The sequence below is a fragment of the Typopeltis vanoorti genome, chromosome 7, assembly GCF_054136105.1.
Source record: "Typopeltis vanoorti isolate ZY-2024b chromosome 7, IOZ_Tvanoo_1.0, whole genome shotgun sequence".
Classification (NCBI taxonomy): domain Eukaryota; kingdom Metazoa; phylum Arthropoda; class Arachnida; order Uropygi; family Thelyphonidae; genus Typopeltis; species Typopeltis vanoorti.
In genome coordinates this window covers 155,346,157-155,374,115 of record NC_143555.1, presented here as the reverse complement: position 1 = coordinate 155,374,115, position 27,959 = coordinate 155,346,157, and the positions used below count along the sequence as shown (strand labels likewise).

The 27,959-nt window shown below is 37.7% G+C and overlaps 1 protein-coding gene across 1 annotated transcript in view; it reads left to right on the top strand.

The window, feature by feature from the left end:
• Window positions 1–27,959, top strand: part of LOC150105230 (glutamate [NMDA] receptor subunit 1-like) — a 550,508-nt gene that overhangs the window by 379,620 nt on the left and 142,929 nt on the right. Inside the window, exon 12 of the mRNA XM_090395141.1 lies at window positions 23,931–24,165. Coding sequence (XP_090251267.1) covers window positions 23,931–24,165 — 235 coding nt within the window. The remainder of the gene's footprint in view (window positions 1–23,930; window positions 24,166–27,959) is intronic.

The following is a 27,959-nucleotide window of genomic DNA, read 5'->3' as shown; positions in this document are numbered from 1 at the left end:
TGGGAGAAGCTGCAGAAGAAGAAGAAGAAGTGCTACTTATAATTTTTCCCACCTTTGCATTATCTGCAAATAACTGAAGATCCTCAATTAGTCCACATGATATATCTTTTACAAACAAGTTAAACAGCAGGGGCCCAAGAACAGAACCCTCGGGCATGCCAATAACCTGCTGGTATTATTCAGAGAGATCTCTGATCCATCTAATCAATATACTATCTATTCGCATCCTCTGCAGCTTGTACACCAACTTATCATGTGGTAATCTATCAAATGCTTTTGCAAAGTCTAAGAATATCATTGCATGTGATTCTCCTTTATCTAACATGCTTGTCACCTTATCATAAAATCCAAGTAAATTACTATTGCTATATCCATCAACCAATCCTGTATTCTATTCCTTACCAATCTCTCCAATACCTTTACCACAACCTCAGTTATACAGACTGGCCTGTAGTGGGAGACTTCTGTTTTAGATCCATGCTTGTGGAATGGTACTATTTTGCCTTCTTTCCACTCTTTAGAAATCTTACCCACTGCAAGACTTTCATTAAATACACAATGCATTCCACGGTTGAACCGTGGAATGCATTGCCTGATGGAGTGGTGAGAGCGAGAATGGTCAATGAGTTTAAGGAGTGGTATGATAGACTTTATGTTTCTTAGGGGGGGGGGATCTCCCCCTCGATGAGTCTTGACAGACTTTATATTCTTAGGAAGGACCTCCCACAATGAGTCTTTTGACTCCATGGAGGCCTGAATAATAATAATAATAGTAATAATTAAATAACCATGTAAAGGGTATAGCTAACTGTGGTGCACATTCCTTGAGAATATGTGGTGATATGTCATTCATTCCCACAGCCTTATTCACATCTAATCCAACGAACATCTGATACACCTCTGTTTCTTTCACTTCCAATTCTCCTAATACTTGCCTCTCTTTTATATATTGCACTGGATTATTTACACCAGTATGATATACGCTGATAAATTGCTCATTCAATAATTTCACTATATCCTTTGCAGCTGTTAGTCTGCTGCTATGACTATCCACCAAGTTAATCTGCCATAATTATTCAACCTCTTGCTTGCCATATAGCAGAAAAATTCCCTAGCGTTAACCTTGGCCTGACCAGCCAGTCTCCTCTCATACTGCATCTTTTCTTTGTTTACCATGCTCGTCACCTTTCTAACCTGCACTTAATACTCTTCATGGATCTGATCACCGCCAACCCTTTTCTACCTCCTCCATAACATTTTCTTTTCCAGCACAGTTTGCTTGATTTCACTGTTCATCCATTTCACTCCTACTCTATTTACTCACTTAACCATTGGTATGCAGCATTAATTGTTTTTTGCAGATAATGCTTTGTGACTTTCCATGCATTGTCAACATCTTTTCTTCTCAGCTCATTTACCCAATGTACTGATGCTGACTACAGAGCTTCCTATAATCACCTGCTTTATACTTCCACATGTATCCATTTTTGGCAGTGACCTTTTCTTATTTCATCATTTCCCAAGCAAGTACCTCATAATCACTCTCAGTGTCAGTGTCAACACTTCATTAACAACGACATCTTGTGAACTTATCAGCAAATCCAAGACATTAAAGCCTCTAATAAACTATAACACTTTTTATGAATGTTAGTCAAGTGAGTTTTAATTTTTCGTCCTACTAGTTTCACCGATTTTTGCTGTTGGCATCTTCATGGATACAATTGGTAAGCGATATAAAGGTAACAGACTAGGTTTTAACTCTGACAGTTCTGATTCATACAAAATTAGTATTGTGCGAGACAATGCGCGTGTCTCGGGAACATGATTTATTTGTTATGAGACATAATGTAATTAGCGTGAAAGTTCATTTCTTTGATGTTTAGTGATTTAAAGTTTTCCAAATTTCCGGTAGGATTAGACCTTGATTCTTATTTAGGTTTCCTGTTGAACAGGTGACCATAGCAGCCTCCTTGAAGGTTCTGGAATGGTAGTTCTCTTCTATATAAGGCATATGACTCTTATCCCACTCAATAAAATGGTTGGTAGAGGCAAAGTGGGAAGAAAGGCCTGAAATATCTTGTCTGTTGTTTCTAACATAGCCAACGTGCTCCTTCTGTCTCGTTTCGAAGCTTCTAGAGGTCTGACCAACGTAACTAACACCACAGGAGCAAGGTATATACTCCAGAGTACTTGTAGAAAGGATGAGGGTCTTTCGGTGATCTTAAAAATTTCCGAATAGTGTTGACTGACTTGAAATTGAAAAAGATGAAAAACTTCCATTCCTGGACATCCTAATAAAGAAACAAACCAATAACAGTATCAACCTGTCTGTGTATAGAAAACTTACGAATACTGGACGTTACCTCCATTTCAACTCGTCACATCATATATCCCAGAAACTTAGCATTATCAATATGCTTAAGAAAAGAGCTATACAGTACACCACAGACCAGGATGACTTACAAAAATAATTAACTACAATATCCAGAGAGCTATCCTTAAATGGTTATCTTAAAAGACTCTGCAACAAGATTCTCTTTTCGGATATACCACAAAGACAACGTGATGACACCCAATACATCAATAACTATTCCATTTGTCAGCAGCATTTCCAAAAAATTGGCTATCCTTCTAAAACCACACAATATTAGAGTAGCATTCAAGCCGGTCAATACTATTCGGAAATTTTTAAGATCACCGAAAGACCCTCATCCTTTCTACAAGTACTCTGGAGTATATAAGTTTTAATGCTAGAGGGATAAGACTGGTACAAGGTCTGGAGGTACAGGAGGAGAGTGTGTTTCAGATACTGAGTACTCTGGATGTCAGTAAAGCTGTGGGACTGGACGGTATTTCGCCACGAGTTTTGAGAGAATGTGCTAGGGAATTGACAATACCTTTAACGTGGCTTTTCAATGAAAGTCTGGCTTTGGCAAAGGTGCCCAGGGAATGGAAGGAAGGTAAGATAGTGCCATTGCATAAGGGTGGTAACAGACTGGAAGTGTCTAATTATAGGCCAGTCTGTGTGTCATCAGTAGTTGTTAAGATCTTGGAGAAAGTAGTGAGGGACCATGTACAGCATTGGGCAGATGAGGGTAATGTTATCTGTGAGAATCAACATGGATTTGTGAAAGGACGCTCTTGTTTTAGCAATATGCTAGCCTTTTATAATAAAGTTACAAGAGCATTAGATGAGGGAAAGGCATATACTGCAATTTTCTTAGACTTGGCGAAGGCATTTGATAGGGTACCACATGATAAGCGGATATTTAAGTTGCAGCACATGGGTCTGGATGTCAGATTGGTCAACTGGATTCAGGATTGGCTGTCTGATAGGTATCAGAGAGTTGTGTATGGTGGAGCAGTTTCCAGGAGGCAGAGGGTTACAAGTGGGGTCCCACAGGGCTCAGTACTAGGACCTATATTGTTTAACCTTTATATCAATGACATAGCCAGTGGATTGCAGGGGGGTATTCAGTTGTTTGCGGATGATGCGAAGCTGGGAAGGATTATTAATAATAATGCAGATGTGGTAGCCCTGCAAGAGGATTTAAATAAGCTAGATAGATGGGCAAATGAATGGGTGTGTCAGTTTAATGCAGCAAAATGTAAGGTCTTGAGGTTTGGGAAACATCGATGGGATGCTGCATACTCTATGGGAGGAGTTATACTGGAGGAAGTAGGGGAGACAAGAGATCTATGGTTGATGATTGATAGAAACCTGAAGTTTAAGGGACATATTGCAAAGGTGGTGAAGGTAACACAGAGGATTGCTGCTATTATGAGAAGGACACTGACCTGCAGAGATAAGAGGGTTATCATTCCGTTGTATAAGTCTCTGATCAGACCACACTTGGACTATTGTTCTCAGATTTGGTCCCCAGGATTTGAAGGGGATAAATTAACTGTTGAAAGGATACAAAGACGGATGACAAAGATGGTTTCAGGACTGTACAAGGATAGTTATGAGGATCGGCTGAGAGAATGTATACTGCAGAGTTTGGTGGATAGAAGAAGGAGAGGTAATATGATTGAGACTTTTAAACTGTTGAGAGGTGGTTACAGGGTTGACACTGGGGAGTTCTTTCGCTTGGTTGATCAGCGGGAAGGAGTGATGACAAGAGGCCATCCCTGGAAGTTACGAAAGGAAACTGTGAGCAAGAGGGTAAGGAGTGGTTTCTTTGTGTGGAGGGTGGTTGAGCCGTGGAATGCATTGCCTGATGGAGTGGTGGGAGCGAGAACGGTCAGTGAGTTTAAAGAGTGGTATGATAAACTTTGTGTTTCTCAGGGGGGGACTTCCCCTCGATGAGTCTTGACAGACTTTATGTCTTAGAAAGGACCTCCCTCGATGAGTGTTTTGACTCCTTGGAGGCCTGAATAATAATAATAATAATATACCTTGCTCCTGTGGTGTTAGTTACGTTGGTCAGACCTCTAGAAGCTTCGAAATGCAACAGAAGGAGCACATAAGCTATGTTAGAAACAACAGACAAGATATTTCAGGCTTTCTTCCCACTTTGCTTCTACCAACCATTTTATTGAGTGGGATAAGAGTTATCATCATCATCATACGTATCAAGGATTTAGGCCTAGTATGGCCTGTTCCGGCCTTAGAAGTCATCGTTGAATCGTTTAAGAGGACGTCCTGGTTTCCTTTTTCCTAATAGCTTGTACTTTAAGGCTTGTTTTACTAATCTTTCTGTTTTCATTCTTTGAACGTGTTCCATCCATCTATGTTTATATTTTTTAATTTTTTCAATTACTGGTTCTTGGTTTAATTCTTTCATAATATCTTCGTTTCTTTTGTGATCAAATAGGGTATACTTTGCAGTTTTTCTCATAAAATTCATTTCTGCTGTTGTTAATCTTTGTTTGTTTTTTTGTTTTATTGTCCAGATTTTGCTTCCATACATTAAGACCTGTAGGGCTAATGTATTGTATACTTTTAGCCTGGTTTGTTTTTGAACTAGGTTTGGTTTAAATATAGAATTAATTACTCCTGTTATTTTTAAATATTTTGCAATTAATTTTTATTTTTATATTTTTTTCATTTTCATAAGTGATCATACATCCTAGGTAGTTAAATGAATTCACCTGTTCTAAGATCTTGTTATCTAATACTATTTTAGTTCTTGCTGGATCTTGTCCTTTAAAGGCCATAGTTTTTGATTTTTCCATTGATATTATCATACCATAATCTTTGGATATCTCATTTAGATTTAAAATAGCTTTCTGTAAGTTATCTTCAGAATTTGTAATTATTATTTGGTCGTCTGCAAAGAGGAGAGTGTTTAAGTTAACTGTAGGTGAAAGTTTAATTCCTTGATGTAAATTTTTACTCCATTTTATTATTATTTCATTTAAGTAGATATTAAAAAGAGTTGCTGAGAGGGGACATCCCTGTCGGACCCCTTGGTTTATCTCTCTTGTATATGATAGCTCATGATTTAATCTTATTTGTATTTGATTATTTTCATATATACTTGTGACAGCTTTTAGGATATTATTTGGTATTTGTCTTTCTTTTAATATGTTAAATAATATGTTTCTTTTAACTTTGTCAAATGCTTTTTCAAAGTCAATAAATGCAATATGTGTTTCTAAATTATATTCTCTTCTTTTCTCTATTATTAATTTTAGTCAGAAGGCTGGGGCTATACATGATCGTCCTTTTCTAAATCCATTTTGTACCTCTAGAATAAAGTTTTTGGAATATTTCATTAGTTTGTTATTTAAGATTCTGCTGTATATTTTGTAACATGAATTTAGTATACTGATACCTCTATAGTTTTTAGGGTCATCTCTATTACCTTTCTTAAAGATAGGAATCACAATTGCTTTTTTCCATTCAATTGGGGGGATACCAGTTGAGTAAATTTTATTTAAAAATAATAAGAGTCTTCCTTTGAATCTTGTTCCTGCGTATTTATATAGTTCTGAACCTAGCTTATCTTCTCCAGGTGATTTTCCGTTTCTTTTTTCAGGCTGATTTCTAATTCTTCTTTAGTTATTTCCTTTTCATTTTCGTTAATTGTTTGCCAGTTGTCTTTTTTAAAATATTTGTCTGTCCACAGTTCTGTGTAGTAATTTAGAAATTCTTCTAATTTCAATTCAGTGTTTAATTTTATGTTTTCTTTGGTATCTGCATTTAGGTGTTTCAAAATCTTATATACATTGGGTCTTATTTTATATAAATCATGTTCTAAATTAGAAACAAATTTATTCCATGATTCTCTATGTCTTTTTCTGACTTCTCTTTTAGCTATGGCTCTTATTCTTTTATATTCTATTTCATCTTCTAATCTTTTACTGCTTAACCATTTGTGATAGGTTTTTTTTTTCTTTTTGATTATTTCTTTGATTGTATCATCCCAGATCTTCAGTTTTTTTCTTTTATTGAATTTTTTGGTCTTTCCTAAGCTTTCATTTGCTGCTGCATTTAGTATCGTTTTTATATTAAGCCATTCTATTTCTATTTCTTCATTTTGTTTTATTTTATCTAGATACTGGTTAATTCTTTGTTCATATAGCCATTGTACATTTGTGTCATTCAATAGTCTAGTTTTATAAACAAATGTTTCAATTTTTCTTTCTGTTCTTGTTACTTGTAGCCATTTAGGTGGTAATCTTAATTTTATTTTAACAAGGAAGTGGTCACTGCTTATTTCATATCCTCTGTGAACTCTAACATCTAGTGAAAATTTTGATGTCTTTTCATTTAATATGAAGTAATCTAATATTGATTTCCATCCTCTTGCTGCCCAAGTATATTTATGCATGTCTTTATGTTTATAGAAGGAATTCATTATTTTTAGGTTATTATAAACTACAAAGTCGATCAATTTTTTACCATTTCTGTTTAGAGTGTGTTCTCCATGTATTCCTATATTATTATTAATTTTCGTGTTTCCAATTCTTGCATTTAAGTCTCCTGCTAAAATTATGTAATCATTTTTATTTATTTTATTATATATGTTTTGTAGCTGATTATAAAAATCAATATTATCCTGTTCTCTTCCTTCTTCTGTGGCATATAAACCAATTATTGTTAAATAGCTTCTGTCTATTTTTATTCTAGCTTCTATTGTTCTTTCATTCCATAATTTATAATATTCTAACTGTTTTGAAAGGGAGTTATGAATCCAAATCATGACTCCTGCTTGTGCTCTTTGGTCTCTGTCGACTCCACTGTATATCACATTAAAATTTTCAGTTCTCATAGTTCCTTTTAATTTCTTTTTTGTTTCAGTGATTACTGCTATTTTAAAGAGTCATAAGAGTCATATGCCCTATATAGAAGAGAACTACCACTCCAGAACCTTCAGGGAGGCTGCTATGGTCGCCCTTTCAACAGGAAACCTAAATAGGAATCAAGCTCTATTCCTACTGGAAATTTGGAAAACTTTAATTAGATCACTAAATATCAAAAAAATGAACTTTCATGCCAATTACATTATGTCTCATAACAAATAAATCATGTTCCTGAGACACGCGCATTGTCTCGCACAATACTAATTTTGTATGAATTAGAACTGTCAATTAAAACCTAGTCTGTTACCTTCATATCGCTTACCAATTATATCCCTGAAGATGCTGATAGCAAAAATCGGTGAAACTAGTAGGACGAAAAATTAAACTCACTTGACTAATATTCATATTAAGTGTTATAGTTTATTATACAAGTAGTGAAGAAAAGAAAATCACATTAAAGCCTCTAGTTATTTCAATCACGTGCTGCTTAAGATACTTAATATTAATCTCTCAGAAATTCCACAAACGCGCTTTCCTTGTTTCCATACACTATCTCCTCCTTCCACCCTATATTCCTGTAATTAAAGTTCCCATCAGGATCACTTTCTTTTTACATGCCCAACTAATTTGCCTAAACATTTCACAATCAGTATTCTTTGCATTCCCTAGCCTATAACAGCATCCTATCAGATATACTAACCTGTTTACTTCAACTTCGCACCATACAGGTTCAGAATCTGTGCATACACTATTCACTTCCACACTTGTGGACACAATTCCTCTGCAATCATTAACAGCACTCTCCCTCCTCTTTTCACATCTCTATCCTTCCGGAAAATTATATATCATTCTAATTCTATTCCCGACATCAAATCCTCCTCAGACTACCAAGTTTCACTTATTCGAAATATTTTTGGGCATACTGTCTCAATCAATGAAACAAACTCAGCTCTCTTGTTTCAAATACTCCTTACATTTGTTTATAAACATAACAATCACTGTGTGTTTGAGGCCACCTCTCTCTCTCTCTCTCTCTCTCTCTCTCTCTCTGGTTTGACAACACCCATTTCCCTGATTCTGACTGTGATTTCCATTCCTACCTGTCTCATCTTCACTTTTATGCATTCCATCATCTTGTGCTGCTCAATCATATCTTCAACCTCATATCCATCTTCCTCCTTCCTCCTGTGAAACAGGAAGACTCTAATCATTTGCTACATTAACTTCTCGACTCTGTGCCTTCTCAGAAAATAATGGCCTTTCTAAATGCTCAATACCAAACCCATTCAAACGAAATCCATCAGCTTTATACCATTACAACTTCTCTTCAAATTCACTCCAGAATTTACAAATTGTGAACCCCCTTTGCCTCACACAACTCAGCCATCATGATATCAATGACTTCCTCAAGTTTCTATCAACATTCTTTTTCTCCCCAACTAAGTCCTTTGTGCCCACGACTACCACAAATTTTGACGTCAAGTATTTTCTTTTCTGCAATGCATAGGTTATTTGCTTCATTGTTCCACCAGGAAAGCGTGTTTTGTGCACTTTAATGGTAGTCACACCTCTAATGATCGAGTCCCCATACACTGATATATGACTCTCCTTTGACTCTTTCTTTATAATATTAACTTCCTCCTTCTCATTATCATCAGCCAATCTCTCCTTTACTTGTTTATTAGCCTCTTCCAGATGTTTCATTTCGCTTTTCATTTCCACTAACTCCTTCCGAAGCTCTTCTACTATGGTCCCAATGTTTGCTTCCATTTCTAATCGCTCTTACAGTCCACAAATCTTTCACATTTTTTGGTACATACATATAACAGTTTTCACAATGCATCCCCTCTGAAAAATCCAAGGCAGAACTAGACTTTCATATAGAAACTGTCCATACCGCTAACATATGTTTCTTTATGGAGGCCATCTTCAGAAGCTGAAGCAGCACAACAAACAAGTAGCAAAACACAATATAAACAACGAAAACCTTCATCATCATCAACAACAACACCACTGAAATACACTTGTATCCAAACTGAAAAAATGCAGCACAATTTGCAACACTATACACTAATTAAAAAACACTTTTTAGCACAGCTCAAATCAATTGCTACGTTTACTCACGACAAAAGATATTCAGCTTTGAAGGCGAATAAAAGTTGAGCAGCTCTCAAATGTGAACTGTAGACTAAAATACACAAACATTAGCCAACATAAAAATGCGCACAAATTCACATGGAGAGAAGAGGCAAGGAATGAGAAAAGTCTCATTGACTCTGTTATTGTTGATCGTGATATTTTCTCACTGGTGCAGGACACTAGAGTGTACAGAGGATTTAAAATTGGAAGTGATCACCATTTAGTCCTGAGCAGGATAAAATTGATATTGAAAAGAAGAACATGTAAGAAAGTTTTAAAGCGAATAAAAGTTGAGCAGCTCTCAGATGTGAACTGTAGACTAAAATACAGAAAGATTATTGAAAAGAAAATGAAAGAGTTTGAGAACAGGAATCAAACCTTGGAGATTCAGTGGCAAGCACTGAAGAAAACATTGATTGATTCAGCCAGAGAGGCATGTGGTGAGGTTGCCTGCAAGGATAGAATAACATGAACTCTATGGTGGATACAAGAAGTTAAAGAGGCAGTGAAAGAAAAGAAGAAAGCATATCAAATGATCCTGGCAAATAAGTCAGCTTGTGCTCTTAGAGAATTATTATTATTATTATTATTTCGGGCAACTCCAAGGAGTCGACAGGCTCATCGAGAGAGGCCCTAACATCATGTCAAGAACAACTATTCGACATTCACACAGTATCTATCATACCTCACCTTGAACTCATTCATGGTCATAGCACCCACAACAGACTCTGGCAGCTTATTCCACTCATTTACCACTCTCCAAGTAAAAAACCTAGCTCTAACACCCTTGTTAACCACATTCTTGCCCAGCTTCCATGTATGGCCCTAGTCCTCCCACCACCAGTCCTATTCTTATATCCCTATCTTATAGAAACCCTTCAGTAATTTGAATGTCTCAATCATATCAACCCTTTTCTGCCTATCAACCAATTTTTGCAACCCACAAATCTTCAATCTGTTCTCATAAGGTTCATTCCACAGACCTGTCACCATCTTGGTCACTCGTCTCTCCATCCTCTCCACCTCCTCCCCACAAGAAGAAACCCTGACGCCCATATCTGGGCAGATATTATATTGTTCCTCTATATCGAGGCCCGATAAGCCCCCATCTGGGGGCTTATCGGGCCTCGATATAGAGGAACAATAACTTGTTAAAGTATTTTTCATTAACCAAGAAATTTGATGAGCTGATTTAGCCACTTTTGCAATGTGCCCCCTAAACTTCAACTCTCTATCCACCAACAATCCCAAATCCCAGGCCTCATCAATCTCCTGGAGTACAGTTCCACCAATGTGATATACTGCTGCTAATTTTTTCACTACAGAATGCATAACCCTACACTTTGCCACATTAAATTGACATCCATTTTCCCTACCCCAGTCCTACAAACTATCCAAATCATCCTGCAAAATTTTGATATCCTGTGCACTCACAATTGCTCTACCCAACTTTGCATCATCAGCAAACAAGTGAACACTTCCTCTTAGATCCTTTCCTATATCGTTAATGGACAAATTGAAAAGTTGTGGTCCAAGAACAGAACCCTGTGGCACACCACTAGTCACAAGCCATCTTTTGGATTCCACTCCTGAATAAACCACTCTCTGGTATCTCTCCATCAACCACCCTCCTATCCATCTCACCAACCCAATATCCATCCCCATCTGCTCCAGTTTACTGATTAGAGTTCCATATGGTATCCTGTCAAAGGCCTTGGCATGGTCCAGTAGAATCACTGTAAACCCATTACCCTTATCCAGTTCAGCCGTCACTGTGTTATAAAACGTGAGCAAGTTACTGAGGCATGATCTACCCTTCACAAAACCATGTTGCCCCCCATACAGTATCCCATTTTCATCTATCCAATCCTGTATTCTTCTCTTGACTAGTTTCTCCAAGACCTTGACAACGATTCCTGATATGCTAATCAGTCAGTAATTTACAGCAGTAGTCTTGGAACCTCTTTTATGCAGTGGAACTATTTTCCCTGTTGCCTCTTTCCACCCCCTCGGAACTAACCCAGACCAGAGACTCAGATTAAACAAAATGGTCAAGGGTACTGACAGTTCTTTAGCCGCTTCATGTACAACACGAGCTGGTATACCATCCAATCCCACAGATGTATTGACATTGAGGTTTTGCAATAGACTACTCACCTCCACCTCATTCACCACAATTCCCATATAATCTCTTGGTTCATTCATTTCTGCAATGTCACCACCTGGATGATATACTCTTGCAAAGTGCTTGCTCAGTAATTCAACTATATCAACTGATTCGGTTACCTCCCTACCATCGGCATTCTTTAACATCATTCTGCCATATATAATTTTTCTTTTACTTGCAACATATCGAAAAAACTGTATTGTCTTTAGCCTGCATGGCCAATCTTCTTTCATAATCCTTTTTTGCTTTTCTTACCACACTCGTTACCCTTCAGGCCTGGGCTTTATACTGTTCATGTGCCTGCCGGTCACCTTTCTCCTTAAATTCCCTCCATAGTTGTTTCTTTTTTTGCAGCTGAAGCTGAATTGTGTTATTCATTCATTTAACTCATACTTGATTTTTTATTCGGACTCTAGGTATACAGTCAGCTATTGCTTCATGCAAACACTTTTTAATTCAGAATACAGAATACAGTGACAAATGTAAGACAGCTAAACACTGTGTAAAACTAGCTAAATAAAAGTCATGGGAAGACTTTGGTAAAAACATAGAAAATAAATATCAAGAAGGTGGCAAGATATTCTGGAGGTTGTTGAAGAAGTTCATTGAATGGCTGTAAAAGGAATTAGAGATGATAACAATGACATGAAAACTGGAGAAAAAGATATCCTTGATGTATTGAGTAATTACTTTGAAAAATTGCTAAATGAAACAATCAGTGTTGGCACAGTGGTAAAAATCACTGACAGGCGTGCAATCAGGAAAATGCATCCATATTTCAAGTAGAAAAAGCCATCAAAAGCCTGAAATGCAAAAGGCAGCAGCAGTAGATAATATTCAACCAGAAATGCTCAAGTATGGAGGTATATTATTATTATTATTATTAAAACAAGACCTCATGGAGTCAAAGACTCATCTAGGAGGTCCTTTTATCTTACAAACACATCTCATCATACCGTGTCTTAAACACGTTCAAACTACTTGCAGACACCACGCTCTCAGGCAGGGCATTCCAATCACTCACAACTCTGCACGAAAAAAACCTGCCTCTCACTCCCTTACTCACACCCTCCTTATACAGTTTCCAGGGATGACCTCTGGTTCTCCCCTGATCTCCCACTATTCTCTGTAGAACTTCTCCACCATTGATCCTATAACAACCCCTTACCAACTTGTAGGTCTCTATCATATCTCCCCTCTTCCTTCTCTCCACGAGACTCTGCAAATTACATCTTTTCAATCTTTCCTCATACTCAACATTCCAGAGGTCAGAAACTACCTTAGTCATTCGCCTTTGGACCCTTTCCAACATCTCTTCATCCTTCTGAAAACCCGGTGATCAAATCTGGGCACAATAGTCCAAGTGTGGCCTAATCAAAGCCTTATACATTGGAACAAGTATCTCCCTACTTCTACATGTCAGTGTCCTCCGCATCATTCCCAGAAGTCTTTGTGTTGTCTTCACAATTTTGGCGATGTGTCCCCTAAATTTTAGATCCTTATCCACTATCACCCCCAGATCTCTTATTTCCTCTACTTCCAACAATATATTCTCACCAAGCATAAATTCTGCATCCCATCTTAGTTTTCCAAATTTTAAAACCTTACATTTTGCAACATTGAACTCGCATCCCCATTTGCTTGCCCAATCACTCAATTTATTCAAGTCTTCTTGCAAGGCCACAACATCTTCACTACTCTTTATGGTTCGTCCCAACTTTGCATCATCTGCAAACAACTGAATATCTCCATCCAAATCTTCACCAATATCATTAATATATAAGTTAAATAGTAATGGCCCTAAAACAGACCCCTGAGACACTCCACTAGTGACTTTCCTTTTCCTGGATATTGCACCCCCATACACAACTTGTTGATACCTATCAGATAGCCAGTCTCCAATCCAATGCACTAATCTAATATCCAACCCCATCTGCTCGAGTTTGACTGTCAACTTATCATGAGGTACTCTATCAAAAGCTTTTGCGAAATCCAAGTATATTACTGTGTATCCTTCTCCTCTGTCCAAGGAAGCAGTCACTTTATTGTAATAAGTAAGTAGTTTACTAAAACATGACCTCCCTTTAGCAAATCCATGCTGTCCATCAAAAATTATACCATTGTTGTCAACCCATCTCTGGATCCTAGTTCTCACAAGCTTCTCCAACAACTTAACCACAACACCTGACACACAGATAGGCCTATAGTTTGATGCTTGAGTTCGATCACCTCCTTTATGAAGTGGCACAATCTTGCCCTCCTTCCACTCTTTAGGAACTTGACCAAGTGCAAGACTCGTATTAAAAAAATATGTCAAGGCAGGTGTCAACTCTCTAGCACACTCCTTCAGAATACGTGGTGATATATTATCAAGTCCCACAGCCTTATTTACATCTAGTTTACTCAACTCCCCAAACACCTCTTGCTCACTTACAGTCAGTCTCTCCTCCCCATCATCAACTGCTCTTAATCTCTCCATGAAGTCACATTCACAAGATTGAAAGATCTTTATGAATTGCTCATTAAGTATCTCCACAACACATTCTGCAACAGCTGTCTTTATACCATTTCCTCCAATCAATGTCATCCTTCCATAATCATTCTTTCTTTTGCTGGCTACATATCGAAAGAACTCCCTAGGATTCTTTTTGGCTTCATTAGCTAACTGCTGTTCATACCTCTCTTTAGCTACTCTCACCAACCAAGTCACCCTCCTTGCCTGGTCTTTGTAGACCTCATGAAATTGGTTACTTTCACTTCTCTTAGGCAGTCTCCGCAATGCCTTTTTTTTCTGTATTGCATGCTTAATCTCTTTATTCATCCATCTCACACCTACCTTATTTAACCTTCTCACCCATGGTATACATTTAGACATTGCATCTACTAAATAGTTTTTGAAAATCCCCCAAGCTGCATTGATCTCTTTTCCAGCTAACTCCTCATTCCATGCTACATCTGCAAGCTGTCTCCTGAGCTCTTCATAATCACCCCCCTTGTAGTTCCACATATACCCTTTTTTCACAGGGGTCCTTGCACTGCTGGCAACCACCCAGGTAATCACCTCATGGTCACTTTCACCAATTGGTGGATGATTTGACATCTCATTTATAATTACATCCTCCGATGAGATGACCAAATCCAAGTCCCTTAATCCTCGTGTGCCCTCTGTTACATACTGTCTGAGGTAGTTATCCCTCAAAAACTCAAGAAACTCATTTTCTTTACTTCCAGTCGCTATCTCTTCATTCCAGTCTATATTGCCATAATTAAAATCACCCATAATGATCACCCTTTTCTTATTTGCTTGGCTTATTTGACTATACATTTCACTATCACCACCATCCACATTACCAGGTCTATAACAACATCCCACCAAGTATTTGATTCTATTTACCTCTATCTCACACCATACTGCCTCAAAACCACTGGCCCTATTTCCCTCTTGCATCTCTACCTTGTATGGACATAACTCTTTCTCTATCATCAATAGCACTCCCCCTCCCTTTTTATCCCTTCTATCCTCACGAAACACATCATACCTTTCCATCTCTATTCCTGTCAGGATGTCGTCCTCATCTAACCATGTCTCACTTATTCCGACAATCTCTGGGTGCACAGACGCAATTAGTGCTGCAACCATTTCATCCGCCTTGTTTCTTATGCTTCTAGCATTGGTATACAAACACAACAACTCATTTCTGGATCTACAGCTAGTTCCACTGATACCATTCACTCGATGTGCTCTCTCCATGCTGAACTGGGGCCATTTCTCTTTCTGCTTCTTCATTTTAGAACCCTTTGCAACAACATCTGTTTCCTCTTGATCCCTGGTCATCCCATTACTTTCCTGCCTACACATGCTCTCACCTCCTCTTGGAGCATCCACCTTTCTCACGCTGTGTATCCCTGTCCACCCTGGGCCTCCCCGTTTCCCTGCTCCTCTTGCACACCCATTCTCTCATTTTCTATACTCATACCACTCACCTCTCCATTGTTTTCCACTTCTTCAATCTCTCCTATCTTACTCTCCTGCTCTTCCACATCACTCCCCTCTCGATCTGATTCATTTTCTCTATTCACTTCTCTACCTTCCAGCAGCAGTCTCTCCAAGCGACTCACACCATAACCACTCAAATGCAGTCCATCACTCCCATACAGCTCACTTCGTCCCTCAAACTCATTCCACACATTAACAAACTGTACTCCCGTCTCCTCACACATTTCAGCCAGAATACCATTCATAATCCTTGCTCTCCGCCTCATTTCACCACAATCATACCTAGGCAACACACTGACCACCCTTCCTGTCACACTATTCTCTTTTATCTTTCCAAGCAGTCTCTTGACATTCATTTTAACATGCTCTTTGTTCTCTCTCAAATCATTTGTACCAATTAATACAATTAACTCTTTTGCTCGCTCCCGCCTCATATCCAATGCCTCAATCACTCTACTTATTTTACCGCCTGGAAAACATACCTTGTGCATTTTATCCTCTAGCACACCTTTAATAATGGAGTCGCCATACAACGCCACTCGCTCATCTTTCGTTAACTCTTTCATGCCATCATGATTTATTGTAATAGTTTTGACCTGAATTCTCTTAATTTCATTCCGCATCCATTTCATTTCTTGCCTCATCCAATCTAATTCACTTTCCGAACCTCGCGACACATTCTCTCTATCATTAAATCTTTCTAACTTTCTAACTCTCGACCCCCTCTTCTCACATTCCCTCTCATTCATCCTTCTTTGTTTCCGTACTTTCGGTCCAACATACGTCCAACTTTCACTATCATTCTTCTCACTTTCACTCTCATTTATCTTTCTTTGTTTCCGTACTTTCGGACTAACATGCGTCCAACTTTCGCTATCATTCTTCTCACTTTTACTGTCATTCATCTTTCTTTGTTTCAGTACCTTCGGTCCAACATGCGTCGAACTTTTGCCATCATTTATTCTTTCGATTTTTTTTACTTGCGATTTCTGCATTACGCAAGTTCTACTTTCATTCGTTCTCTCAATTTCGTTTCTTTCCACCTCACTTTCGTCCCTTTTAACATCCGTTACGGTTGTCAAATCGCTCTTTTTCTTTTTTCCTGATTTTTTAACATTTTTTCGCTTCTCTTGCTCAGTATCCTTTTCTTTCAAACGTGCAATCGCGATACAATCGGTACTAGCACTTTCTGTCATCAATTTCATATTCGCATTCATTAGTTCTTCGTTCAGGTCACACTTCGCACACACCCTTCTTCCATCCGCACTAAACATCCACAAATCATTTATGTAATCGAAGGAATACATATAAAAGACCTCACACTTAACGAAACGACTGAAATCTACATTCAAATCATGGAATGACAATGCCGCCGCCATTTTTTTTTTCTCTCTGCCGGTTATAGGTCTAATAATAACGATTTCGTAATTTAGTTTAGACAAGGAAAAAACCCACACTAATAATACCGGTAGCGTACAACGTTTACAGCTGCTCTTACTCAAACAATTACGCATATATACTTAATTATTCCTAGTAAAAACTTATCTGAATCAGGAGCTCTTCAAAACACGTCCGCAGTACTTCCCCCACTAGCGCCCGTATAAAAGTTTTACAGTGATGCACTGCATAGTTCAAAAAGTCTGGACAGAGGGATGAATTCCAGATGATTGGAGTAGAGCTCTCATAGTGCTCATATATAAGAAGGGAAATAAAACTGAATGTGAGAATTATTTGAAATAAAACTGAGTGTTCCTGGTAAGATTTATGCTAGTATACTTGTTAAACGGTTGAGAAGGATTGTTGAAGGGAAGCTTGGGTGGAGAACAAGCTGAATTCAGGCCATATAGAGGCTGTCAGGATCAGATTTTCACTTTGCGACAAATAGTTGAGAAATCGTGGGAATATATATATATTTTATTTTTTGTTGTTGGGCCCATATATGAGAAGTTGGCTGGTCAACTTGGGTAGTGGGTTGGGAAAGGAGAAACTTGTTTACATTTGATTTAAAAGCCTGTATGTTGTATTACTTGGGAAATATGTCAGGGAGAAGATTATTCCACAATACAGCAGTAGCAGGGGTGAAGGAGGAGGAAAAGAAACTTGTTCTGTGGGTTTCAAGGTGTACTGTGAAAGGATGTTGGGCAGCAGCTGTATGTGTTCCAATGGGCTTAGTACAGAGTAGGGGAATTATTGATGCTGTTTCAGATGAACATTTCCCATGTAAATATTTATAGAATATACAAACTGCAGAGACCAAATGTCTATGTGAGAGTGAGGGGAGCGAGTTGGTAAGAGATGTGTCATTTATCAGTCTAATTGCTCTCTCTCCTCTGTATTGAGTCAAGCATTTTGAGGGAGCTTTTAGGGGCCCCACTCCAAATGTGAGAGCAGTATTCAGTAGGTGGGCAGATTTGTGATTTGGATAAGGTTAACAGCTGTTTTGAGGTGACGTAACATTTGAGCAAAAGAGAAAACCTAGGTTATAATTCTAGTTTTTTTAGAAGATGAGGATGCAATGGTTGTGATGTGTTTATGCTTGATGTCAGGGTAATTCCGAGAAGAGAAATCTCATTGTCTGGGAATTTGAGTGTTATCAAAAATAATGCTTGCAGAAAATGGTTCTTTTTTGTGAGAAATAAGACAGAACTGGGTTTCACTAGCATTGAAGTTGACAAGGTTATCTGAGCCTTATTGGAGGATGGCCTGGAGGTCAGAATTAAGGGATGTGTTGGTTGATGTTCTGTGGGTTGAAGTGAGTTGTGTAGAGTAGGGTTTGTGAAAAATGAAAGGGAGGAGTGCAATGTGCTGTCATCTGCAAAACTGTGTATTGGGTTGAAGGTCAACTGAAGTAGGTCATTGATATACAGAAGAAAGAGGGTTAGTGAAAGACCTGAACCTTGTGGGACCCCAGCATTAGTTGGATGGTGAGACAGGAAGCTGGCAATCCATCTGCAAAAGTCCTGAGACAGTCCAAATGATGGAAGTTTGCTTAGTATGCTTTTGTGCCAGACCCAGTCAAAGGCTTTAGAGATATCAAGTGCAACTACTTGGGATTCACCAAATTTCTCCATGGCATTTGTCCAGCAGTGGGTGATGTATGAGAGTAGATCTCCTGTTGATCAGTGTTGGCGGAATCCATACTGGTGGTCACTTAATAACTGGGTACCTTCAAGGTAGAATAGGAGTTGAGAGTTGATGGTTTTCTCCATCACTTTGGATAGGACTGAAGTGCGTGAGATAGGGTGCTAGTTAGATTGCAGTGATTTGTTACCCTTTTTAGGAATGGGTTGAATATAGGCCAGTTTCCAGGATACCAGTGGAGTAAGAGAGTATGTACAGACAGCATAGGATGGGAGTCAGTTCTGGTGCACAGACCTTCAGGACAATTAGAGGAATACCATCTGGGCCGGGAGACTTTTTTGTGTTTAATTTAGACAACTGGTGAATGGTCTCTTTTTGGCAAAAGGATACAAACTACCCAACATTGTATGTTGGGTAGTTTGAATGACTGGAGGGCATTTGCCATTGTCAGTTATGCGTGCATTAGAGGCAAAGTGTGAAGCCAGGAGGTTAGCTTTTTCTGTGGTGACGCTGCAATTGAGGCATCTGGGTATGATGGGGGGGGGGTGAATAGTGTAGGGCAAAAGTTATGACCAATTGCCTTGGCTAGAGACCAAAAGGCATGGCTGCCATTTGGACAGGCTGCAAGTTTCCTGCTTTTTGTCCGTTCCAGTTCTGTGTTAGCAGCGTTGATAATTTTCTTGCATCTGTTTCAGGTGTAAGTATAGACATTGAAGGAGGATGGGGTTCTTGATTTGAGCCAGTTGTGGTATGCCTGATTTTTCATTTGTACAGCATTGGCACATCTTTTGGAGAACCAGTGTTTAGATAGGGATGGCATTCAGAGTTGTGTGGGGAATGTATGTTTTCATGCCACTGAGGATTACTTTGATGATATGCTCGGTGCATATGTTTGGACTGGAAACAATAATCCAACCATAGGAATGAATCATAGTAGTATCAGAGACTGTCCCAATTGGCACTGTTATAATGCCAAACTACTCTTGTGTGGGAGTAACTGTGTAAGCATTGTTGCATGGAGGAGGAGGTGAGCAATAGGTTGTGGTTAGAATTATCCACGGGGCTCACTACATTCACTGCGTATTTGGACAGGTCATTGGTAAGGAAGAGATCTAAGGTATTTGGAGAGTGGTTCGGGTTATCTGGTATTCTGGTTGGCTTTTGAACAATTTGTGTAAGTTCGTTAGTGATGGCAAATGTTTCAGCATCTCTGTCTGCAGGATCTGCACAACTGGAAGAGGAAAGCCAATTGGTATTATCTGTGTTAAAATCACCCAGGAGGATGATTTCACTGTTAGGGGAGTGGGACTGGAGAAAATCAACTTTTAAGGAGAGGAAATGAAAGAGCTCAGAGTGGTTGATAGAGACAGCAAATGAATTTGACTGAATGGCGGAGGGATATTTTCAGCCAAAGAAGGTTGAAGTTGGGCAATTCTAGGTTAGGTGCTCTCGGGCAGAATATGTCAGAGCAGATATATGCACAGACACCACCCTTGGGTCGAAAGGAGTTAAACAGTGTATAGTTAGGAAGGTTGAGATGGATAGTGCTGGAGGAATATACCAAAGATCTGTATTTAAGTTTTGTAGATCTGGAAAAGGCACATGACAAGGTACCAAGAGAGAAACTATTCAAAATGCTACAGTTATATGGAGTCAATGGGGCATTATGTCAAGCAATACTTAGTCTATTTTGTAAGTCAGCAGTTAGAATTGAAGGAGGTTCAGGAAGATGGATGTTAAATTTGGTGTCAGACAAGGATGTACGTTATCCCCTCTGTTATTCGTTATCTATATGGATCACATTATGAAGGAAAGGGGTATTAAACATGATATCAAAATTGGAGAGGTTAATCTCAGCTCTTTACTTTATGCAGATGATGTTATATCCCAGTACAAGATGGCATGATTCCCTGATTAAAGTGATTAACTGTTGTAATAGATATGGAATGAAGGTCAGCAATAACAACACAAAAGACAATGAAAATAGGCAGAAGCATTGAAAATATCAACTGCATTGTGAATGGATAACCTATAGAACAAGTAAAACATTTCAGCTACTTAGGCAAGATTTTTAATAAAGATGGTAAATTAAATGAGGGTTACAAGTGGGGTCCCACAGTGCTCAATACTGGGACCTATATTGTTTAACCTTTATATCAATGACATTGTCAGTGGATTGCAGGGGGATATTCAGTTATTTGCAGATGATGTGAAGCTGGGAAGGGTTATTAGTAATAGTGCAGATGTGGTAGCCCTGCAAGAGGATTTGAATAAGCTAGAAAGATGGACAAATGAATGGGGGTATCAGTTTAATGCAGCAAAATGAGGTTTGGGACACATCGATGGGATACTGCATACTCTATGGGAAGTAGGGGAGACAAGAGATCTGGAATTGATGATTGATAGAAACCTGAAATTCAGGGGACATATTGCAAAGGTGGTGAAGGTAACACAGAGGATTGCTGTGGGATTACTATGGGAAGGGTACAAAGGCAGATAACAAAGATGGTTTCAGGATTGTACAATGTTAGTTATGAGGATCGGCTGAGGGAATGTGGATTGAAAAGTTTGGTGGATAGAAGGAGAGGTGATATGATTGAGACTTTTAAACTGTTGAGAAGTGGTTACACAGTTGACACTGGGGGGTTCTTTCGCTTGGTTGAACAGTGGGAAGTAGTGATGACAAGGGGCTATCCCTGGAAGTTATGAAAGGAAGCTGTGAGCAAGAGAGTGAGTTCACATGGTTCAACCGCCCTCCATGTCTTTGCATGGAGGGTGGTTGAACCATGGAATGCATTGCCTGATAGAGTGGTGAGAGCGAGAATGGTCTATGAGTTTAAGGAGTGATATGATAGACTTTGTGTTTCCTAGGAGGGACCTACCATGAGGAGTCTTGATAGACTTTGTGTTTCCTAGGAAGGACCTCCTGCGATGAGTCTTTTGACTCCATGGAGACCTAAATAATAATAATAATAAAAATATGGAATTATGAAATATGAAAAACAGAATCAACAAAGCTGGTATGGTAGGAAGTCAACTGAATAAATTTATATGGAATAAGAGAGAAATTAGTCAAAACACTAAATTAGTTGTATACAAGACAATGTTCAAACCGATTTTAACTTGTGGATCTGAGAGCTGGTTAGAAATAAAACACTTCCCCAAAAACTAGAGACCGCAGATATACGAGAGTCCTGAGAAAGATTAGTGGCATGAACAGATGGCATCAATGGCAATATAATATTAAAAAAGGAGGATATTAAGAAAGAACTTGATATTATTAGCATCCAGGAATGTGTTAGCAGAGCTTATCTCAGGTGGTATGATCACTTAAACAGAATGGGAGAGGAAAGATTAGCAAAACAAGTGTTCTCTGCCAGGTTGGCAGGAAAAAGCCCCAGAGGAAGACTAAAATATAGATGGATTGATACAGTAAAAAGTGCCTTAGAAAATAGAAATATAAGATCTGATAATGTTGGAGTCTTGACAGGTAACAGATTGATTTGGAGGAAAATTGTAGATAGGAAGTTAGTAATAATGTAAGTTTTTCATGTAGTACTATCATATCCTGTACATCCCTTGAGGGTACATGTCAGGAATTTGATAATGATTGCCATGTAGTACTACATATATCTTTTTCTCACAGAATTACTCATATGACAGCTACAGCATGTCTTATGAATATAGTAAGTCACACAGTTCCCATCCACAATAACATCCTCCGATGATATGATCTGATTTAAGACTTTAGTATTTGTGCCCTTCCTTCCATATTGCCTAAGACATCTCTCAAGAACTTAGGCAATTTATTTTCCTAATACTCAGATGTTATCTCATTCCAATCTATGTTATCATAACTAAAATCACTTATCATGATCACTCTTCTATTGCTCACTAAGCCAGTTTGCCTATGCATTTCTTTGTTGCTGTCCTGCACATTTCATGGTCTATAGCAACATCCAACAAAATATCTCATTCTTTCAACTCCACTTCACACCATTCCGTCTCAGACTACCACTATTGTCTCCAGTGTATCTCAATGTTGTGCAACTAACATTTTCTTGCTATCAACAACATCCTCCCCCTCTTTCCCTTCTTGCCCTTTCTATACTCACAGAAAACATCATATCCTTACATTTCCGTTTTCATTGAGATATCATACTCATCTACCCATTTTTCATTTATTTCAACTGTTTTTAGATGGATTAACTTAGTCAATGCAACAGTTTCATTTTCCTTATATTTTAATAGATTGAAGGGAGGAATGTACACTGAGAAGGAAGGAAATGCAATTAATACAGTTGCAAAAAGATAATTACACATGACACCGTGTCATGTAATAGAGGGAAATGTTGAGCATTTTCCTTATATTTTAATAGATTGAAAGGAGGAATGTACACAGAGAAGGAAGGAAATGCAATTAATACAGTTGCAAAAAGATAATTACACATGACACCGTGTCATGTAATAGAGGGACATGTTGAGCATTTTCCTTATATTTTAATAGATTGAAAGGAGGAATGTACACAGAGAAGGAAGGAAATGCAATTTATACAGTTGCAAAGAGATAATTACACACGACACCATGTCATGTGATAGAGGAACACGAGTTCAAGAGTCCTGCATCAATAAACTTAGAAGTCATGGCTCTTCTTTTCAATTCAGTCCTATCATACCATGGAAATACTTTTCTTATTCCTTTTGTGTTTTAATGTTGGAATATAATGTTACAAGATTGAGTGAGATTAATAATGACTATCCCATGTCCTCTACATAAATCTGGCTTTGCTCTTTATCTTTGTGTTTAGTGTTGAATACTGTAGTTTTCCTTTCATTGATCACTACAGGATGAATATAGATAATTAAATCTTTATTCATCCTGTAGTTACTAAATACAGCATCTCATAGTTACTAAATATAGAAATATCTCATCTGTTTTGTGTTTGTTTCAGTAACACCAGTTGTGCTGACTTCTCTAATTTTTCTGTGAGTTCCACTTCTTTGATGGTATACCCAACTTTCATTCTGTGGCAGATGAGTTTGCTCTACTAGAAATAAATGTTTAGCACTCAAAATTTCTAACTGATGGGTTCTGCTGGACTGTTACTACACCATATCTTTTACTTATTTATTTAACAATTTTAATGCAGTTTTCAATTTGTTTCCATGAATAACATAATAAATAAAAGAAATGATTTGTAATTCCTAAAAATAATCATTAAAAAATAAAAATATTACTATTTATAAAATATGGTCATGTCACATGAATAACATGCATTATTTGTTTCTTCGTAGCATCCCAAAAGTTCTACATTAGCTTCATTTCTTCAGCCATTCCAGAAGACTCTTTGGATCTTAGTAATGGTGTCCGTCCATGTGGTAGCTCTTGCACTGTACTTGCTAGACCGATTTAGTCCATTTGGTCGCTATAAACTTCCCAACAGTGATGCTACAGAAGAAGATGCCTTGAATTTATCTAGTGCCATTTGGTTTGCATGGGGTGTACTATTGAACAGTGGTATTGGAGAAGGTTAGTGACTAGATATACTCATGAGGTCAACTTTGCACTCTTCTACTAATATTGAAATGTTTGGTTTCTGACATTTAAAGTTTTATAAGTTTAAACATCATCATCAAATTCCTGATATGTATCCTTGAGAAGTGAATAGAATATTATGATAATATGACATGATTAAGTTTACATTACTATTAACTTCATATCAACAATTTTCCTCTAGATTAATCTGTCAGTTCCCAGCACTCTTATTCTCAGGTATAGTTTACTCTCTTAAGGCCACTTCTTAGCTGCATCAATCTGCCTACATCTTGGTTTTTATCTAGGTTTGTTTTTCTTCTATCCTGGCATCAGTCACACATTTTGCTACCCTTTCCCATTCTGTTTAAGTGGCTATATCCCTTTAATTTTGTTCTGCTCCCACATTCTTGAATGCCAATAGTATCAAGTTCCTTTGTAATAACTTCATTTTCATATGATTCTGCTAGTGACACCATCTTTCACTCCCTTAATTTTTCTCACAATGCACATATCTATAGTCTCTTTGATCATCAGTTTATTTCTAACCAACTCTGATATCCATAAAATCGCTAAAAATTTTATGGGTCCATAAAATTGGTTTGAAGATTATTTTGTATATGTTTTTGACTAATTTCTGTTGTATTCCATATAAATTTATTCATAAATTGGCTCCCCACCATAGCATCTTTGCTTATTCTGTTGTCTAATGATATATTTAATTTTTCATCTTCACTAAATATTTTACCTAAATAACTGAAATATTTTAATGAAGATAGCAAATTGAGAATGCAGTTAATATCTTTCACTGGTTTTTATTGGGAGTGCTTAAGGGTCAAAGCTGTATCACCTAGAGGAAAAAACCTCCATGTAGCCTTTTAAAGAATGCAAAGAACTGACTGGGGCTTTGGACCCAATGTCCAATCCTCACCTTCTCATGGTGCACCCTGTTAGGTATCTACTAGGATATTGAATGAACAAGGATGACTGGCAATTTTGGATTTAGCCTACCAAATTGTATTCTTCTTGGTATGCCGGCTTGGGCATTCCCATTGATTTTCGTTAGGAAACCAGGCCAAACAGTGAAAAGTCAGCTACTGGAACAAATATCAGAACATGTTCCAACTCAACATCAACAGAGTTTAAGATGGGTACTATCAATGTAAGAGGCATCAATGGAAAAGAAAAGTGAGATCTTGTATATGTCTTATGTTGAAAATGTTATATTCAGGCAATAACAGACATTCATTCTTCTTGAATGGCAGACAATATGAAATAGAGTGATGTGGAAAAATAGCAGAATGGAGAACTGAACAATGAGACTTATTTGTGTTTATGGTCCCACAGAAGGTTCTATCGAGGAAGAAATAGAGGACTTTTTTGAGGAATTACAGAAAGCAGCTGGCTCAATGAAAAATGAAAAGTTGGTCCTTGTTGGAAATTTAAACAGCAGAGTAGAAAATGATCACCAGACACATAGAAATGTTTTGGTAAAATTTGGAGAAAAGGGCAGAGCTAATAATAATGGTAAATGCTGCTGAATTTCTGTTCAGGACATGGATTAGTTATTACTAACACCATGATCCAACATAAAAATGTGCACAAATTCACATGGAGAGAAGATGTAAAAAATAAGAAAGTCTCATTGACTATGTTATAGTTGATAGTGATGTTTTCCCACTGGTTCTTGACACAAGAGTATACAGTGGATTTGAAGAAGGAAGTGATCACTATTTAGTTTTGAGCAGGATAAAATTGAATTTCATATTGAAAAGAAGAGTGTGTAAGAAAGTTTTAAAGCAAATCAAGGTTCAGCAGCCGTGAACTGTAGACTGAAATAAATAAACACCATTAAAGAAAAAATGAAAGAATTTGAAAACGAGAATCAAACTTTGGAAATCCTGAAGAAAACATTGATTGATATAGCTAGAGAGGCATGTGGTGAGGTTGTGTGTAAGACAGAAAAATCAGAACTCCATGGTGGACTCAGGAAGTTAAAGAGGCAATGGAGGAAAATAAAATGAAGGAAAAGGAAAATAAAAATAAAATGGCTTGGTTGGCCGAGTGGTTAGTGTATCTGCTCTCCAGCCAAAAGTCTGCGGGTTCGAATCCCACCATGGGCATGGCTGTGTGTGATTGTCTGTGAAAATAATAGTGGTGATGGTGGACAGTAGATGCTGTTGGTATAGATGAGGCAGTTTGTGGGTGAGGTTGACTGGTGTAGACAGAGAGTTGTAGAGTACCTGCTCTCCCTCGATGAGTCTTAGGACTCCTTGGATGTGTCAAATAATAAAATAATAATAAAACAGCATATAGAAAGTTCCTGGCAAGTAAGTCAGCTTCTGCTCTTAGAGAGAGAAAAATGTAAGAAAGCAAAGCACGGTGTAAAACTAGCTAAACATAAGTCATGGGAAGAATTTGGTAAGAACATAGAAAATAACCTCCCACAATGAGTCTGCAAACTTCACAGAGGGTGCAATAATAATAATAATTATAATAATAAATATCAGGAAGGTGGCAAAATAGTTTGGAGGCTATTGAAAAAGATTAGAAATGGAAGAAAAACTGCTGTAAAAGGAATCAGAGATGATAAAGTAGACATGAAAACTGAAGAAGATATTCTAGATGTCTGGAGTAATTATATGCAGTGCCAGCATAGTGCTATAAAATTTCTAACAGGAATATGTATCCATACTTGAAGTAGAAAAAGTAATCAAAAACCTGAAATGCAGAAAGTTAGCTGTAGATGAAACTCAGCCAGAAATGCTCAAATATGGAGGTATAAAAGTTTTACAATGGTTGCATTACACAATTCTGAGGGCCTAGTCAGAGATTTGAATTCCATATGCTTGGCGTAGAGCTCTCATACCATCTGTAAAAAAGGGAAATAAAAGTGAATGTGAGAATTACAGAGGTATTTCATACAGTTAAGTATTCCTGGTAAGATTTATGCAGTTATACTTGAGATTTTCACTTTAAGACAAATAGTTGAGAAATCTTGGAAATATAACAAGGATTTGATATATTCCCAATTTGTTGCCGGCCTGGTTGGCTGAGTAGTTAGCATATCTGGCTAAAAGGCTGCGGATTCGAATCCCACCTTGGGCATGGATATTTGTGATTGTCTGTAAAATACTAGTGGTGGGTGGTAGATGGTACTGATGTAGATGATGATGATGATGGTAGTTGTAGTTAATTGTAGTTGATGAATTGAGTGGTGAAGAGAGTTGTAGAGTAGGTGCCCTCCTTCGATGAGTCTTTGAACTCCCTGGAGGTGTCACGTAATAATAATAATAATAATTTGTATTTAAGTTTTGTTGATCTTGAAAAGGTGCCAAGAGGAAAGCTCTTCAAAAAGATGTCTTCAAAAAAAGCTCTTCAAAAATGCTACAGTTATATGGTGTAAATGGGACATTATATCAAGCAACACGCATGGCCTCTATTTAAGCTGTAATTCATTAAGCAGTTAGATTTGAAGGAAGTAAAGATGGTTTTTTGTAGAATCAGGTGTTCGACAAGGGTGCATATTATATCCGATGTTATTCATTATCTATATGCATCATATATTAAATCTGATATCGAAATTGATTATGTTAATCTTAGCTCTTTACTTTATGTAGTTGATGTTATACTTATAAATAAATGCAGTACAAGTCTGGAAAATTACCTGACTAAATTGAATAGCTGTTGTAATAAATTTGGAATGAAAATCAGCAATAAAAAGGCAAAGACAATGAAAATAGGAAGAAACATTGAAAACATCAACTGCATCCTGAATGGATAACCTATAG